Source organism: Cloeon dipterum, chromosome X (assembly GCF_949628265.1).
Source record: "Cloeon dipterum chromosome X, ieCloDipt1.1, whole genome shotgun sequence".
NCBI classification, from domain to species: domain Eukaryota; kingdom Metazoa; phylum Arthropoda; class Insecta; order Ephemeroptera; family Baetidae; genus Cloeon; species Cloeon dipterum.
In genome coordinates this window covers 14,622,755-14,640,339 of record NC_088790.1, presented here as the reverse complement: position 1 = coordinate 14,640,339, position 17,585 = coordinate 14,622,755, and the positions used below count along the sequence as shown (strand labels likewise).

The window sequence follows — 17,585 nt, the reverse complement described above, 5'->3', positions numbered from 1 at the left end:
TCATGACTTCTAGAGCCACCTATGGGCGATTCGAAGAAATTGTCCTCTCTCATAATTTTACGCGTTTTAACACGAATTCTTAAGAAAAGCAAGAAAAGGATTTAATAAAAATCATAATTTAAATTGATCAATTTTATTGAACTAAAATTCAACTCACATAAAACTACACATAAATGGTGTGTTCTTAGTTTAATTCACAGCAGTCTTTAATTAACAATTGATTTTTGTGAGCAACATAGATTTTCATAGAAAAAATGCAATCCAGCGCGGTAAAGAAATCACGTATCACAAAGACAGGCCAAGCAGTCGCAAAAAGCGTCTAGTTTGTGTCATAAAACGGCGAAACCCTTATTCTGCGCCTGCCTTTGGGCCAGCACAAGCACGCTGAAGAAGTATTTGCGCAGCTGCGGATTCACGAAGAAGTTCAGCGGCTTGCTTGGGCTGTCCACGTTGTCCGAATTGAGCGATGAAAACGGCGTGGCACTTCCGTTAGGCGAGCCCGCGTCTCGAACAAATGCAACGCCCGACTGTCGTACAAAATCTTCCACCCTCGATTGGGGGTAGTCTTCAACCTTTAATTATATAAGAACTTGTTTAGATGGTTTAAATCAAAGAGATATTATTTAACGTTTAAAACCACTATTTAATTCAATTTTATTTATTTAAATTAAAGAAAAAACGACAGGTAAAATAAAATTGAAAAATATTTAAATAAAATAGCGGCTTTTTATCATCTAATGAGGAAACTCTGGGATACAGATGCCTTTTTTTTGGTAATTAATTTACTTGAGTGTGTGTATATATATTTATAGGCTTTCATAACGGGCGTTTCCGGTATTATGAACGCACTACAGTGGAAATTTTCCGATTAATTTGACTCAACCGATTTAGGTTTCTCTGAGGAAATAATGAGCAAAATTTTCAAATCAATTTTTAAAATTTGAGTTTTGGGTCAATTTCAATTTATATGTAATTTGGTTCATATAGACAAAGTTTCGATAAATATAAATGTGTCCTTTTAACAGTCAGACAAAATCTCAATTTTTTCTGGTAAAATGAGTAAAAGACTGATAAATAAATAATTTGAAAGCAAAATAATTTTCAATATATTACGTGTTGACTTAAATTTTTGGAAGTATTTCCAAAAAATCTGTTTTCCCCCATCAATTGAAAATTAAGCTAAATGACCTGAAAGTTAGCTCTGAAATTTGAAAATATTGTGTTCAACCCTAAATCAGCTATTTGCTAGTTTCCCCAGACAATGACGATATTTCAGGCATATAAGACTGACACAATATAGTAGACAGAAAGTCAACAGTAAATATCAGGGATAAGGATTTACGAAAACTGACTTCAAAATCCGATTTTGAAATAGTACAAGCATTTATAGACTTTTGGAGTTCTTCACAAACTCCACCTAATTGAAATTTGAATTATTTATTAATAAATTAATTTGAAAATTTTCCATTGATTAAATTTATTAACTCATTGATTAGACTACTATATAAATGGTCATGCCAAAAACTAAAAAGTCGCGCATCTCTAGAGTTTCCTTTATCAAATTATACAAACAATATGTATAAAAATTACCTCGCAAGAGCATGCTGATAAATGGCACTGTTGCAAAAATAGAAAAACAAGAACTTATTCATGCACAATTTTAAAATTAGAATAAAACTAACCTCTGCATTGGTGCCGAGTTGCTCAACCGCCAAAGACAAGAGGGTTGGGTCATTTTCGTCAAGCTTTGGTTTTAGGTCGGTAACAGGGATAAGGTGTTTGATTTGCTCCGTCTCCTGGATGGCCACCATGAAGTATTGCGTGGAGAGGACAAGCACAACCGCTTCCAAGGTTCCTTCCAGCTCGAGGATCGCTTCCACTGCCATGATAATCGGGTCATCTAGCGAGCTTGACTTCCACACGTGCTGCAGCTGCGCCCCAGTTCGATTTGAACTCTGCTCGATTGGAGCTTCGTTTCTTGCCTGAAAAAATGTGACAAGTGACAATGAAAAACATGATGAGTTTAAACACATTGAATTAATAAAATCAACGCAGGGTTCACGCCTGTTTTTTCCTCAGCCAGGTTTTTAAGCAAAAACCAGCAAATAAATGTCCAACCAAAAGATATTTTTTATTATTGGGTTAAAATATCTCAAATTATAATTAAAATTCGAAATATATTATAATTCTACATCTGGACATGAAAATGACTTAGATGATTTAGAACTATGATGGTTAAACTTTTAAGGGAGACCTGTAAAGTAATTTAAATTTCCTATTTAGTTAGCTGTGAAACGGTACAAAAAATCCTACGCAGGGAAATTCTGGAAAAATTTGACATCTGAGAAAGCCATTGATGCGCTCTAGTTCATTTTTTTATAACTGGGAAATATTTACGTTTTCAGCGATTTTACCTTTGGCAAGCTGCTCCAGCCAGCTCCATGCAGGAGGCCTTGTCCCGTGAGCGCCACAAACTCGGCTGCCCCGCTCAAAGGCTTGGTGATAACCCCAACCAAGCCGAGTCCTACTCCGGTCACAAGGCCAGAGAGAGGCGACGAGTTCTGATGAATAATCGCCTGCAGTGGATGGTGCGCGATTCCACTGATGGCACCTGGAATTATGTTTGAGAGAAATTCGATGAACGCAATGGATGCTTACCCAGCAAACTGATTCCCAAGCTGCTAAGACCCTGGACAACGCCCTGGCCAATTCCCTGAGGAGACCTCTGCCTTCGAGCCTCTTCAGTGCGCTCCACGTGTTCTTGGTCGAATGAGCAACGGTCCAAATTTCTCGCCACGCTTGAGGCCAGGTTTGTAATCGAGCTCAAAGTTCCTGAAATGAAAATAATAAGCAACACACTTAAATATTTATATAGATTTTAACTGGAAAGATAAATTTCTAGATGGGGTTTCAATATAAGGAATTATTCAGGTATATTTAGATCTCAGGGAAATTTGAGAATAAATTACCAGCAGTTAAATGTTTCATGAGTGAGGCAGACCCGTGGGTGACACCGTTGACAAAGCCCCATGGTCCCTGCAGGATGCCTGTGAATGGCAGACAAACAAAGTCTCTGATACCGGTGCCGACCGTTAAGGCAAATGCCCCAGGGCTGCCAAGGATTTCCAGCGAGCCAACCATCCAGCCTGGAAACATTAATTATGAGTTTGTGAGAAAAAAGGAGGAGAAATTTCAGCTCTTTTAGCGTACCTGCTTTGAAAAGGGCCCCAGAGAGGTAGTGTCTGGTAAATTCGTGGCCTAGATGGTAGCTGGTGGTGCAGATTCTGTGTCGTTCGAATGGCGAGAAGTTTAGAGGCGACTTGTCCAATGCTATGAAGACTTTCAAGGAGGTGTGCACACTGACCACTAGTGATAGTTGATCCATAGAGAACCGGTGAATCTATATGAAATATATGTTTATTAAATAAATTTGAAAAAAAAACTTATTTTTAATAGTTTAAATTTGTTAGAATGTTTTAATGAAAAATTAATTTTTAACTGAAGATTCATGATTAAATCGCATTGTTAGACTTATTTTTAACACGAATGAAAAATACAAGTAAAATTATTGCTAAAACCAATATTGAGATTGTTTAAGAAAAAATCCTTGCCTGCAAAGGGTCCGCAGCCTGTTGTACCTCCCACGCGATGTCGAGCGGCAAGAAACAATTATCATGTTCAGAACTGCTCTCTGGTAGCATGATCAAACTGGGTGGGTTGAGAGTGGCGGCAAACTTGTTCATTTCAATGATCATCGTGTCCTCAACGAAGAGGCTGATTGGACGCAGGCGAACGTTCAGTGACTTGACTGTGGTGTGGACCCACGTTTCTTGCACCAGAGTGACCTGAAGGAGGGCGGCAGCCTTGGTCTGTTCACTTGCTAACTTGAGTTCTGACAAACGCATGGGCACGATGTCATCGCTCAGCCCTTCCAGACCTTTGAAGATAACCGGAAAGTCGAAGCCGCCTTGGTAAAACATTTGGTTGTCCAGCTGGATGTCACCGACAACCATGGTCAACTCGCGAGAGGCACCACTCATTGGGCACATTTTGACGAAAATGTTGTCCAGCGTCAACGCCAGCAGCTCGACACTGTATTTGCTTGTGTCATTTGTAATCGTGAACTGAAAAATAAATTTTTATCACTCTTAAAAAATAAATTTGCATATTTTTAATTTTGTTAGTGTTATTTACAAAAATTATTATCAGTAAATCCATTCTACGGAAATAATTGCAATGACGAACATAAACCTTTCTTTTCAAAATAAATTAGATATTCCACTCACTCTGGTACTTCTAGCGTAGCAACTGAGCATAAAATGCGATTTGGGTGCGTTGGCCTGCCACTCAGGAATGATCTTCATGTCCGCCTCAAGGCACCTCTTGTCATCATGTTCGGGAACCTGCACTTCGGAGTGCGGATTTGGCTGCAAGCGTGCCCTGATTTCCTTGGCCGAAATCTCGATCCTGCTGACGCACTCGATGTACAGGTAAGTGGTGCCCCCACTGATGGAGTGGGAGCGGACACGAACATCTCCATGTTGAGGCAAGCGGACAAACTGCTCAGCGTGGCCGCAGCAACTCACAGCGATCGGCTCAGACCAGGCAATGTCACCCAAAAAGGAGAAAACTGGGAATTTTGAATAAAAATCAAGTGATATGAAACAGGGGTTGCAGTAGTGTTTTTCCACGGTTAGTCCCCTCCCCGCAAAAAAGATACTATTTTATTGTTATATTTTTTCTCAAGATTTTCCTAAAATAATACCATTGCAAATTTTATAAATTGTAATATTTGAGGGTAAAAATTTCATAAAATAGGTTTTAATGAATTTTCAGCAACGAAAAAGACAAGTCATTTGGTTTATTCTCTGCCTTTTTGACAAACCCTGCATTTAAGACAAAATTTGACCTTTCTTAAACAAACCTAAAGGTTTTACCCAAATAAATCAATCAAGAACATTCTCCCCACCTTGATTGGTTCCACGGGCAATGAGCAGCGCCAGAACTGGCGGCTTGATCTGCAAATCTGGGAATGAGTGCTGCAAGGAAGGCATCATGTAAGCCCTGCTTGCTCCTACGGCCAAGTCATTGCGCCACAGAATGTTTTCGCACTCTTCCATGGTAGCGAAACTCTGTTTTCCCTTGTCTGACACATAATAGTGTAATTAAAAACGATTCATAGGGCTAAAAGCTATACATACCAATGTTGGCCTGGCCGAAGATGATCGCGAACTCGCAACTGTTGTGAATTATGAGCTGTGGATGCCGCTCTATGCTGATCACGGCAAACACCTGGCTCTTCCTGAAGTGTGTCGTCAGCACCAGAGAATGCGTTCCAAGGGCAAAACTGTGCCTGCTGGCGCACCCCTCCACAGCCCCTGGCATTGGAATGGCAAGTGGACAAGTCCAGCCGCTTGTTTGGCTTCAATTAATTAGATTTTTTTTATTACATGACCATTTGGGAAAGTCCTGAATGTCAAAGGTACCTTTGGTCAACCACGAGAATGTAGTACAGAAGGTCGCTAGAAGGCAAGGCTGTGGCAAGTTGGTGCCACTGAGTGATGGCTGTTGGCTTTGTAGACGAAGCATCAATCAAGAGGGACGATTTAATTGAAGGCAGTTTCAGGGATTTTGCTTTGGCGGGCAGAACCACTGGCATAGTTTTCAGGTCGATCACCCTGTCTTGCACCTCTTTGGAGCAGCTGATTAGGACTGTAGGGTGGATGCTAAGCGCTCTTAGGTTATTTTCTTCTTTAATTTCATTCGAGGTCAGCGTTAGTAGAAACATCTGGAGCAGAAAAAATGTTAGTTGAAACGCCACAGGTAAAATTATGCTCGTTTAACCTTGTTGTCAGGCAAATTGATTGTCGTGTTGATACTCCCATCTCTAGGGACAACGCCTGATATTCTGGGCATGTAAAAATTGGAATTCCAATCTTCATTGGCAAGTTGCAGAGCGGGTGTAGCAGAGAGACCATTACATATTTGGAATGTCCCCTGAAATTAGAAGTTTTGAAACTGAAAAATAAATTAAATTTTAACGCACCTCTATGTGAGGTGGCACAATTACTCCACCAGGGGGAAGATTGCAGGTTTCACTCCAATCTTGGCAAATAACACTCAACGTGTCTAATGGTAAACAGTTGACGAACAAAGCCCATGGCCTGATTTGCAGCACCAAAGTTGTGTAGGCCGGGCCCTGAAGATCGTAGCTGACTTGAACCTTGGCCGGTGGCTGAGCACACTCGAAGAAATCAAAATCTTCTGTCACATATGGCCACTTCCACTTAGGTAATTTATGAATCTGAAGAAACAGAAATAGTAAAAATATGGAGCACTCTAGTACTAAAAATAATATTAAAATACTGTCAAAAGAAAAATAGAAATTGCGATACATGAATCGTATAAAATCAGAGCTTGGTAAAGGGCAGACAGCTGACAAATAGGCATTGTCCAGTGTTTTTTTCTGCAAACAACCAGACTTAAATAATTATTTGGAGTAAAGCAGGGAATCCCATTTTCTCATGGTTAGAAAATTAAAATGATTGATTTGTCAATTGCTTAGTTTTTCAGGTCAATTGGGAAAATTTATCCATGTTAGGAACAGGGAATTTTCTTAGTATCTTAAAACACACAAGGAAAAACAGCAAACTATTTTGCATTTAAAGTGAAGTTTTTTAATTTATATTGTCACTTTAAACAAATTGCATCAAAAATTGCGAAAAATATATATATATTCTTACCTTTGAACATATTTCATCAATTTGGACGTCTTCGCCCTCAAGAGGCACATCAGCTGGCACCTGGGACATTCCGTAGGAAAGCGGCACCGTTGTTGCCTTATCCACGGTGGAGTTGAGTGGCAGGATGGTCGCTTTGTGGCTGTGCTCGACCGTGCCAGGACAGTAGAGCTCATGCATGGTGCCTCTTCCCTCCACCTTCATGGACATCTCTACTTGGAGACCCGGCGTGTTTATGCTGAGCAGGATTGGCGTCGGCAGCAGCGACCTGACGTTGTAGAGCGGAGAGATCACGGCCAGGATCCTCTTGTAGCCGTCGCACTGCTGCACGAAAACTCGGCACCACACGCTAAGGAACTGACCTTTGTCCTGAAGGGGAACCTTGGCCAACCACGGCATGTTGGTGTTGCGGTTCACTCGCAGCGGAATGTCTCCTGACCAGGCGCTCGAGAGCGATTGGAACCGCACCTTCAGCACCAGTTCTTTTTCCTCCTGAATTGATGAATGTAAAAATGTACATGATTAAGATTTTGTTTTTTGCAAAAGTGCCATGAATAAATTTAAAGATTTTATTTTGAATTAATTGAAAAAAAAATGTTCTAGTTTGCATTTATAATTTTAAATACTATTTTATTTTAGTGAAAATCAAAGCTAAGAATAAATGAAAATTGTAAAAAATTAATAGTATTATAATTTTACTATAACAACAAGTATACGTTTCTTCAAATTAATTGATTTTAAAATTAATTTTTATTTATTTTCAATTTAAAAATATGATTTTCAGCAGCGTTTAATTAATTATATTTTTTTAAATACCTCGATCACGATGGAGGAGCAGTTTGAGTGTCCAGGAAGAATGTAAATGTCTCCGTTGGTATCGACCACACTTTTAACTTGTACCTCCAGATTTTCCCTAAGGGTGTTGCTGAGCACCAGTTGTCCCATGTAAATGACCGCTACTTGAGTGGTCGACAGAGGCACCGTCCGCATGACAAGCCTGGTTTCTTTGATGAACTCGACTTTCTCCTTATTCTCTACGGCTGTTGCCACACTCCAAGCATCCTGGCTCAATGCAATTTTCGTTTGTAGCTTGTGCTTCTTGGTGGCGGATTTCCAAGTGTAGAAGTTGCACTGTCGGCTTCCAAGGATAATTTCCTCTGATGTATCCAACTGGGGAATAAATTCAATTAACTACCGTCTCCTTTCAGAAATAAAGTTTATTATAGCCTTAAAATGACCAATCTAAGGTATGTTGGTATTTTAAAACTTTGGATTGAATCAAAGAAACTTTTGGGAAAATCCATACCTCCCAAAAATTCCGGGTTAGAAAGAAAGTCAAAAAATGCTGCTGTAGTTTTTGCCAGAAATCTCCGGACTTTTACAGTACGCAGTTTGATTGATCATATTGCTTAAAATTGAATGAAATATAATATTTAAAATATACATTCTAGTAGTTTATCATGCAAATTTGGGGGGGGGGGGAAATGCTGAAATTGCCTTTCTTATATAAAATTGAATTTTCTTGCTTTTTATACAGTAAAAAAATGACCGAGAAAAAAGTTGACAAACAAAACTTTATGCCCAGCCGATTTTCTTGTCATTTAAAGGAAGTACTGGTTACCTACTTTAGAGCTTTCCAGACAGTACCTGTTTAAAAATGATGATCTTGGCAGTATCGTTGCAAACCACGTATCTCGAAGGAATAACCTTGGTGGTTTTGTTAGACTCTTTCCACAACTGGGTGGCCGTCAAGATGGCATGTCCGACCGCTGGTCCAAATTTCACCTCAATTGGGTGCACAAGCAGAGACATTTCTGTCAGCGAATGTTGCTCGTGAGCAGTTCTGAAGACTCGGCCCTCAGCTACAAATGAGTCCACAGCGTGGATGACGGTGAGGGTGGCAAGATCAACGACCTCCAGCCGTATGTTCGTCCCAAACTCAACCTTGAGGTCTTTGGGCCATTGCATGAGGCAGATAATGCTCGATTCCAGCACCATTGTGACCAGAGGAAGCTCCTCGGGAATGGTCCCGTCCAAGGTGAAGTGTTCAAGCGGCCGGGGCAGCTCGTATTTCGAGTTCTGACAGAGCAGGTTCACCTTCACGGTAGACAATTTGAACAGACACTGCGACTGGGGAACTATGGCCGGGTTGAAGTACGAATCGACCTTGAGACACGCCGCAAAGGCCCGCGGCGAGAGGCAGGGCAACGACGGCTCCAGTAGCACCCTCCACACTGACGCGGCGAACGAGTGCTGCTTATCCCGGGGGAAGGGCAGGTCCAGTTTGTGAAAGTGTGAGCTGGATAGACGGAAGAACAGAAGCGTTTTGAAACAGTTTTCACTGTCACTCCAGTATTGCAACTGACACGGGATCTGAAACACGAGTACGCAGAGAAATTAACTTCAATAAAAGTACCGCACATGATGACGTTTATATCAAATTTGCTTTACAAGTTTTTGCAGCTCTCATTATAATTTTTTCAGCATAGGCAAGAAATCTTCCCAGAAACCACAATTGAACAAAATAATGTTAAGCGATTTATTTTTTGTGATAACCAAACTTTTTACATCAGTTTTTGAATAAATAATCACAAGACTCATACTTTCCTAGTGTTTCATTTAGATATATTTAATAAATTTGTTACTTGTTGCATACATCTAAATCTCCAAGTTAGTACCACTTTTGCAGCAATCAGATATAATCAAATGTTTAATTAGTTTTAAAACAACTGTATAGAAAAATAGTGCAGAGAAAAATGGTAATTATTTTTACCTCTTCAATGTCATCTTCAAAAGGTACTGGGTAGATGTGAACCTTGGTGAGAGCCCTTGGGTGGGGGTAGCGCCACGTCATGGACGCAGGCTTGTCCGAGAACAAAATTTGATATGGCTGAGGCTCAGTGCCCTTTGCGTCGAGGAACTGGAAAGCTCCTGCCCTGATGTCATCACTGTAGTGCTCCTCAACTAAAGTGTCCTCGCGAGGTTTCGGCTTCTCTTCGGCGCCTTGCTCGTCCTCCTGTTGCAATTTCTCGAAAATCTTGGCCAGACTCTGCAAGCAGTCGATCTGGTCCTTTCCGACGTCAATGACCAAGCAGTCACAGTCGAAGAAGAGTTGCGACCTGGGCGTGTTCAGGTTAATGAACCACGAGTCCCAGGTAAGTTGCGTGTCGCAGCTCAAGCACCACGGATTTACCAAGTGACTCTGCCTGCTGGCGTTAGCGACTTTGATCATGAAAGAATTCAGGTCGAGATGCACCCGCACCGAGCCTGTTCCTCTCAACAAGGAAATCTTCGGCTGCACATCTCCGGAAATGCCTGCTAGGCTGGCCACCAGCTCTTGGTGGTTGCCTAATTTTAGGGTTAGCACCAGTTGCGAGGTAGAGAGGTCGATTTTGTGTTGCAAAAAGTCAATAGGGACTTTTCTTGGAAGGTTATTATCCTTGGTGCTCTTTGGGAATAATTTATGCAGTTTTTGGTACAACTGCCAAGCATGCTGGCCTATCTGAACATGAACCGGCCTCCCAATGTCGATTTTCAGTTTGCCACCAGACGTGGCTAAAAAGTTATTCCAAGAGAGTGTGAGAACCGAAGGTGGAACTCCGGTTTTCGGGTGTGGATCTCCGCCCTTGGTCTGCAATAGAGATATACCAAAATGCTCAAATCCCGGCGGTTGTTTCTGTTGGTAAATGGAAGTGCTGGTTCTCAATGCCAGATCAAAACACGAAACTTCAATTCTCTGCTTGAGACTGTGCAGGGCGAGCACCAAATGCGGCTGTGAGAAGAGCACATGCAGCAGCGGCTCGACTTTTTCGTCCTCTTGATTTTTGTAAAGCACCAGTTTTATGCTGCTGGCCGTGACCAAAATTTCCAGAGGCACCAAATCAGGATTCTTTTCCTTGCTGATCTTGCGAATGGGCGGCGAGCAGACGCTGGAGTGGTCTTCGATTCCGCTGTCGGACGGAGCAACGATTTTGCCTGCCTCAGGCAAATCTCTTGAATATCTGGTGAGCATGCCAGTCATCGAGGCGGCTAGGGCGAGCCACTCAAAGCCCAGATTGGTGATTAAACTTATTTGGTTTGTGCTGATGTTTAGATTGATGTCGGAAGTGGCGTTTATCTCTGCTGAGTGCCCGCACACGAGGAGGTCGCGCTGGGCCTGCCCGACCACCTCTTGGTACACCACAGCGGGCGCGGCCATCAAACTCACGTCAAACTTCTGCACCAGCGGCAGAAGCGACAGCTCAGAGTTACGGAAGCTTTCCTTGTTCCACTCGGCGGCCGGATTTTCGCTCAGCGGCTCCGTGATTGTCTCCACCTAAGTCAAGTAGATAAAATGAAGGAAAGATTAAAATTTGCTTCAAATTGTTTCTCATTTGTGGTGATGAAAAAGGGTAATGAAATTGAGAAAATCCAGAAAAGTAATTATCAGGATCTTTTACTGTAAAAAAAATTGAATAATAATGTTGAGAACTAAATTTTGACTATCGCAATACCGTCTTAATTTCAAAGAACTTAATGAATTTTACACTTCACTATTCTAAAAAATGCGAAAAGTCTGAATACACCGTGTAAATCAACTGTTGATTTTCTTGCCTTTTTATAATCAGAATTTGCTCCCTCCACAATCCAAATTTATAGTAAGAAAGTGATTTGTAACTAAATACAAATGTTAATACGCAAAGAAGCCAGTGAATAAATTTGAAACATTACCTGTATGAAGCGCTCAAACTCAGTCCAAACGCCAGTCTGCACGGACAAACTCTTGACGTCTAGTTGGTACTGCCGGTCCTCAACCTGCGATCCGGGTACAGAAAGGATGTTTGCCTGCTGGGCCATTTGGTAAATGTCTGGCCGGATATAGACCCTGGAGAGTGGGTTCTCGACGTGCGGCACCAGGTGGATAGAGCTCAGCTGGACGATACAGAAGTCATGTGTGCTGCTCTTCTCGCATGGCAGGAACAGGCGCAAGTCTTTCATGTCGAAGTAAACCAGCGGAAGCGTATTGTTGTTGATTCTGTAGCCAAACGGCTGGGAAGGAGATGGTGACAACACCGGACTCTTCACGATTGGCTCTACCAGCGAGATGAAATTTTGGAATACGGACGCGGACAGAATCACGTCAAGAGGGCAGAGTTTTACGTCAACCTCGCTGATGTAGCGAGGCCCGGCGGGTTTTGGGGCGGCCACGGCTGCGTCCGGCGCGGCATTAGCAGCGAGCTGCTGCGTCCACTTGTGATGGACGTTGTTGCTCCGCGCCCTGGTGAAGGTCACATCAATCAGGCCCTTTGTGGTCTGGTTTGCGTCCTTCTTGGCCGAAGACAGGGTGTCGTCGTTGCAGCGCACTATCAGCCCCAGATGCCGGCCAGGCTGCCACACATCTTCTTCCCGTTGGTAGTGCTGGATACTGGCAGCGGTGATCCGCGACTTTGCCTTCAGATAAATCTGCTGTATGTCCAACGAGGTCATCATATCCTCCATATCACCGGAAATCTTGTACCTGCCGTCCGCCGAGTACAGGTTGAGCAGAATTCTGGCCAGCGTCCACTGCACCCAGGCGGTCACCTTGACCTGGAGGAAAATTTTAGATCAAATTTTACTAGCACTTTCTGACTAGGATAAAAATCTTGTAATCTATTAATTAAATAGCGAAATAATCCTGATTGAAATATTACAAGCAAAATTTATTCAAGATTTTTGAAACCAAAAAGTTGTTTCTAAAAAATCATGTTTTTTAATCAATTTATACTGACCCCTCCATCTTTGTCAAACTTGCGGTCGACCTCTTGGGCGGACACTTCACTTATGGAGCCAACGCTCATCGGCTGGTGGTGAATGGATGGAGCAGTGATGGTCGGCGGCGGCGTCTGCAGCGGCTGTGGAGGCTGCAGCTCTACCTTGACTCCAATTGGCTCTTCCTTGCTCTTCAACAGCTGGCTCATTGTCTGCAGCACCTGCACCAGTAGGCTGACTTGCTCTGGACCGAGGTCGACCTGAAGAAGAGACGTGTCAATGTGGACGCAAAGACCGACGGAGCCTTCTGGTTTGGACACGGCGATGGTGCAGTTTGCCGACACTGGGTGGATCAGTGGCCTCTGAACGCCACCCGTGATGGTATCACAACTCAGACTAGAAACGGACAGGCTCCAAGGAAACGTATCCTTGTCGCTCCTCCAAATGGTCGACGGAAGAATCACGGGCAGCTTGGCGAGCAGGATGTGAATGCCTTGCCGTTGGTTTGTGCTCTTGAACGAGACACTTGGAAGCTTAATGCTTAGTTTATCTTTCTTGACTGGAATGTGCAGAACAGCGGGCGCGACATCCACAGAGATGAAGGCGCACTGCCAATCTTTGTAAAACTTTAGGAACCTGGTTCAAAAAATTGGAAAAAATAATTAATTTGGTGTTTATCATTTGAAGATTTTCATGAAGTGTCAAACTTTGGGTTGAAAAATAATGAAGGATGGGTATATTCAGAATCAGGCATTTCAGGGCAATCTTTCTGTGGTAAGTGGACGGGTTTACATAGTTTGGTTATTTTTAGTAATTAAAAAAAATAAAAACACAAGATCATCACCCTGTTAAGTCCTGATTCCTGATGTAGGGAATTGATAATATTTCACTTACTTATTTGTAAAAGAATGATCCTCTTTGGCAATCATCTTATTTGTCATCTCAGAGCTGTAAAACGACTCAGGCCCAGGGGTTGTTGTTTTAGATTTGGAGCCAGCACTGCCAGATTTGACCGATTTTGATTTTTTCTTCAGCCTTTTTTCAGGTCTCGCAGCAGTTGAAAGGTCAAACAAAAGCCATTTCAGCAGGTCCTGGTTCATGTTGGCGTCGAACTTGCCGATACTGACGACAACTACGTTTGGAAGCACACTAGTGTGAGAATGTTGGAAGGTGGCGGAAATAAGGTGATCGTCTTTTGTGTTGAAGACCTCGGAGCTTGGGGTGGAAATTTTGCACGAATTCAGCTGGAACTTGTCGGTCTTGGCCTGCGCCGAATACACTCTTTGGAAGGACAGCCCCTGCAGAACAAGCTCCAAATATGGAAGTGAAGACTCCTCTGCGTCGACTAGGCCGTTTCCGAACGTCAAAATTTCAATGGCTGCGAGGAAGTGCTGCTTGTTTGCCATGAGGGCGATTTGGTCCGACTCAAAATTCCATCCAGAGTAGGGCAAATTGTCCTTGGGCCACAGGTGAGGATAGATGAGGTACTTGTGGCTCAGGGTCAGGTGGCAGGGCAGGAGCACGTTGGAAATGCTCTTGCCTGTGACCAGGCTGCAAGAGACGCTGAGGAGCTTGATGTTCGAGTGGCGGTGCGAGTTGGTGAACAGGTTTTCCGACGGCGCTGCCACCTGACACGAGGTGGTTGCCACCCTGTTTGGGTACATGGGCTTGACGTGCGTCGCGTCCAGACACTGGCACTCGAAACTCAGGTACGGAGCCCCACCCTCGAACTCTCTCCTCTTGCGCCTCTTCTCAGGGTGATCCAGGTAGGTGATGTTTACAACCGGCTTGAACATGGTGAGCTGGTAGGCTCTGATCGGAATGTAGGTTTCCAGCGCTGAAATGTCACTCTCGGAAGGAGGAGTCAGGCTGGAAAGTGTTGGCTCAGCAGGTGGGTCGACGTATGGGGGGTAGTTGTAGTTGCTGGCCGCTTTCATGATTTCCTGGGCACGGTGAATTAGACCTGAAGTGACGTTCAGCTGCAGCGGACCAATCACCATTCTGTAACAAAATTTCACAAAGAAGATGATACAATACTTGCCGCAATTCAGAGAAATTTTTCTTACTCCTTGAAAGCTTGTCAAAAATCTATGTATGATAAATTAAATAATGATGATACATACTGACAGAAATATAAAAATGTTTTTGGTAAAAAATATTACAATCCAATTGTTCAATGAAGGTTTTTTTTAAAAGTTAAACAGTTTGGAAGTCTGAAAAAGCTAAGAACAACTGAGTGAAAATGTACAACAATCCAGCTAATAATTGTAACTATACACAATCCTTTTAGTTTAAATTTTAATGTAAATCACCTGCAAAGAGCCCTCTCAGGCAGGTTGCTGTTCTCCAGGTCCCCTTCAAACTGCTGGACAAACTCGGTGCTCATGCCATCTGACAAATCCAACAAATATCTGTAATCCATGGCAAAGGCTGGAGTTCGGAAGAGCAGAGCGCCCTCTGTGACATTAGTAAGATGCTCCTCCCAAGAGGCCAAGTGTCTCCTGCCGTCTTCTTCACTCTTGCTGAACATGGAGTTCGTTACATAGTTATCACACTGACTTCCCATGGCCAGAAACTGCGTCTGCAAGTCATCAACGCCGCATGAGCAATGCTCGCCCATTGGCTTCATGATCAGCTGGCTGGCACCGGTGGTCACGTTGACAGCCTTCAATCCCACCACAGCACCTGAAAAAGTATCATTCATTATTTATTGCTCGAATGATTATTCATTACCAATTTGACAAATGAAGAGAAAAAGGCGTCACAATTTATGGATAGAAGAAATTGTGCTTAAATATTTTTTATTGTGATTCAATAGGGAATTTGTATAGAGATTGAAATTTAAATCTAATGTAAGCTTTGAATTTTCTTTCAAGTAACCTTCCATAAAGCAGCCCTGCAGATCAAGTCCAACAAGAGGTGCGAATTTGATCTTCTTTGTGCCATAATAGCAGCGTTCTGTCGAGTCTGCCGCCAGTTTGAACACAACCGACATGCTGTCGACATAGAAGCCCATCATCAGGACGTGGTCTGTGTCCTCCTGACTCTGGGTGTAGTCTTCGTCAACCAGAGATAACGACGGCACCAGACTCCACGCCCAACCCATCCACGACTCGCCTCCCTCTTCACTAGTGGCCAGTTCATCCTGAGCGTCTTCAGCGCCAGCAACAGGATCGGATTCTTCTGCAATGTAAGGTACTTCATTCAATTGTAAAAAGCAATAAAAAAACAGACAAGCAGAGAAGATAATTCAAATTTATCAATGATTTGAATAAGAGTGTCGCAAAAGGGTGGACAATATACAAAAAATATCGTTCTTTCCAGAATAACCACACTTTTTACAGCAGTTTCTGAAGCAATTGAAAACAGGAACTCTACTCTCCCAAAAGGAAAACCATTAAAACAAGACGTTTAACATCAAATGTACCAGCAAAATGTTATATTAAACTTAATGGGGACATTCATGAATTTTTAACTATGCCCTTTTTGTGATCTTACTCTGCAATTCCTTCAATTCGCCCAGGTACCAAGCAAGGGCAAGTCTCATCACTCTTAGCAGCATCGGCATCTGCTGGTCTGAAACGGAAAAATCCATGCGGTTGCATTTGATGTCTATTTTCATTTCCTTGGCGAAACTGGCTGCCATGTTGGTGTACGTCCGACTCATTCTGATCTCCATTGAACAACGGTATAAAATAGGCTCCTGAGAGAACAAGCATAAATAATTGTTTACATTTAGTGGAAATTCGCACCTCATAAAATTCAATTTTTCCAGAAGAGTTTCTCCTGTCCAAACAAACAGTGAGGTCATGCAGCGTAACCAGTTTCCTCAAAATCAATTGAGCAGGAGTAATTTCTAGAAAACAAGGGAAAATTAGTTTCAGCCTGAGCAAACTAATTGTATTTAAAAAGAATACCAGCGAAACATGGCTGCCAAGAACTATTGGCAGATTGCAAAAGCAGAGATCTGACATTTAAAGATAGCACCATATCTTCTTCCAAATACTTCAGAATAACATTATTGCATTCTATGGTAATGTTGCTGACGATCTTGTTGACCAGACTTTGAACGTAGCCGGGGGCTGACTCCATTTCTTGCCTGGAATTGATTGTTGAATGCACATGCCGAGAAATCAACAACATTTACTTTTTAGCTTTGCTTCGTGCCTCTCTTGAGCCAGTGCTGGAAACTGTGGACGTCTCAACATTATCTGTCCCATAGTTTTTCAATTTCAGGACGCATTCTATAAAAAAATAAAAGTAATTAATGGCATGAACAGAAAAACAGAGAGCTTTTATAACTACCAACCTATGGTGTTGATAGTGATTTTAATTGGCTCAGACTGTAATTTCGTCCATGGAACGTTGATAGCCAGCTCATGGATTTGTCCACTAACAAACGTGAACGGTGATGCGAATTCCTGCTCCAGGACGTCCAGCCTCAGGTTGAGGTTGTGGAAAACTGCCTCCCCGCTCCAAAGGGACACCTGGGTGTCTTGAAGACGGATATCTTTGATGTACTTGTCCACATAACTCAAGATGATGGGAGTTATATACGAGTCTTTGATGTTGAACACGTTCATTTTCACCTTTAAACAAATGAAATAAATCAATAAAATTAAAATTTAATTAACGACGGAAATTTTTGAAAAACAAAACGTCAAAATGGTTCTTAATATATCATTAATTAAAATTTTTAAGGAATTTTAATCAAAAAATACATTAACTCCATACACGTAATACGTGTCAAAATATATAAATTGCACATTAATACATGGGCACAAAAATTGGTTTTTGAAATCAGATTCGATGATTCGTGTTATCAACAGGAAACACCATATTATTATTATTAATTGAGGATTAACCTGTTGAGTGCACCGGTTGTGACTTTTTCAACGTGCCAGTTTTGAGCTCCAGAATATTTTCATTTCCATTTTGTTATCGGCGTAAACTCCAAACTGTGTTGTTTTAAAGGGAAACAGTAATATTATGATGTCACAAGCCCATAGACAGGTGATTCCACATGAGCAGTGTTATTTTCACGGTTTTTATTCTTACCGGTTCATCAATTTAATCTCTGAACATACTGACACGTTCCCTTCTGTAATATATTTC

At 42.2% G+C, this 17,585-nt stretch overlaps 1 protein-coding gene across 1 annotated transcript; it reads right to left on the bottom strand.

The window, feature by feature from the left end:
• Positions 1–117: 117 nt before the first annotated feature.
• On the bottom strand, positions 118–17,477 carry Vps13B (vacuolar protein sorting 13B). The gene is made up of 29 exons (XM_065495924.1): positions 17,336–17,477; positions 16,780–17,059; positions 16,618–16,714; positions 16,388–16,569; positions 16,223–16,326; positions 15,969–16,173; positions 15,351–15,653; positions 14,783–15,155; positions 13,365–14,471; positions 12,491–13,106; positions 11,451–12,308; positions 9,514–11,055; positions 8,388–9,113; positions 7,557–7,910; positions 6,744–7,232; positions 6,047–6,304; positions 5,845–5,997; positions 5,487–5,788; positions 5,202–5,422; positions 4,970–5,146; positions 4,287–4,630; positions 3,612–4,124; positions 3,211–3,400; positions 2,970–3,146; positions 2,659–2,832; positions 2,415–2,611; positions 1,683–1,982; positions 1,591–1,617; positions 118–572 (listed from the first exon to the last, which is right to left on the bottom strand). The coding sequence occupies exons 2-29, from the start codon at positions 17,051–17,053 to the stop codon at positions 330–332; spliced, it is 10,506 nt and encodes a 3,501-aa protein (XP_065351996.1). The 5' UTR covers positions 17,054–17,059; positions 17,336–17,477; the 3' UTR covers positions 118–329.
• Between the last annotated feature and the right edge of the window lie 108 nt (positions 17,478–17,585).

Bases quoted from the DNA above. Each gene is read 5' to 3' on its own strand.
- Vps13B (XM_065495924.1), bottom strand. From the start codon at position 17,053: ATGAACGTGTTCAACATCAAAGACTCGTATATAACTCCCATCATCTTG. The intron at 4,125-4,286 runs GTGAGTGGAATA...TTTATTTTTCAG, and splicing joins GCTACGCTAGAAGTACCAGA to TTCACGATTACAAATGACAC. The intron at 1,983-2,414 runs GTAAAATCGCTG...ACATTTTTTCAG, and splicing joins GCTGGAGCAGCTTGCCAAAG to GCAAGAAACGAAGCTCCAAT.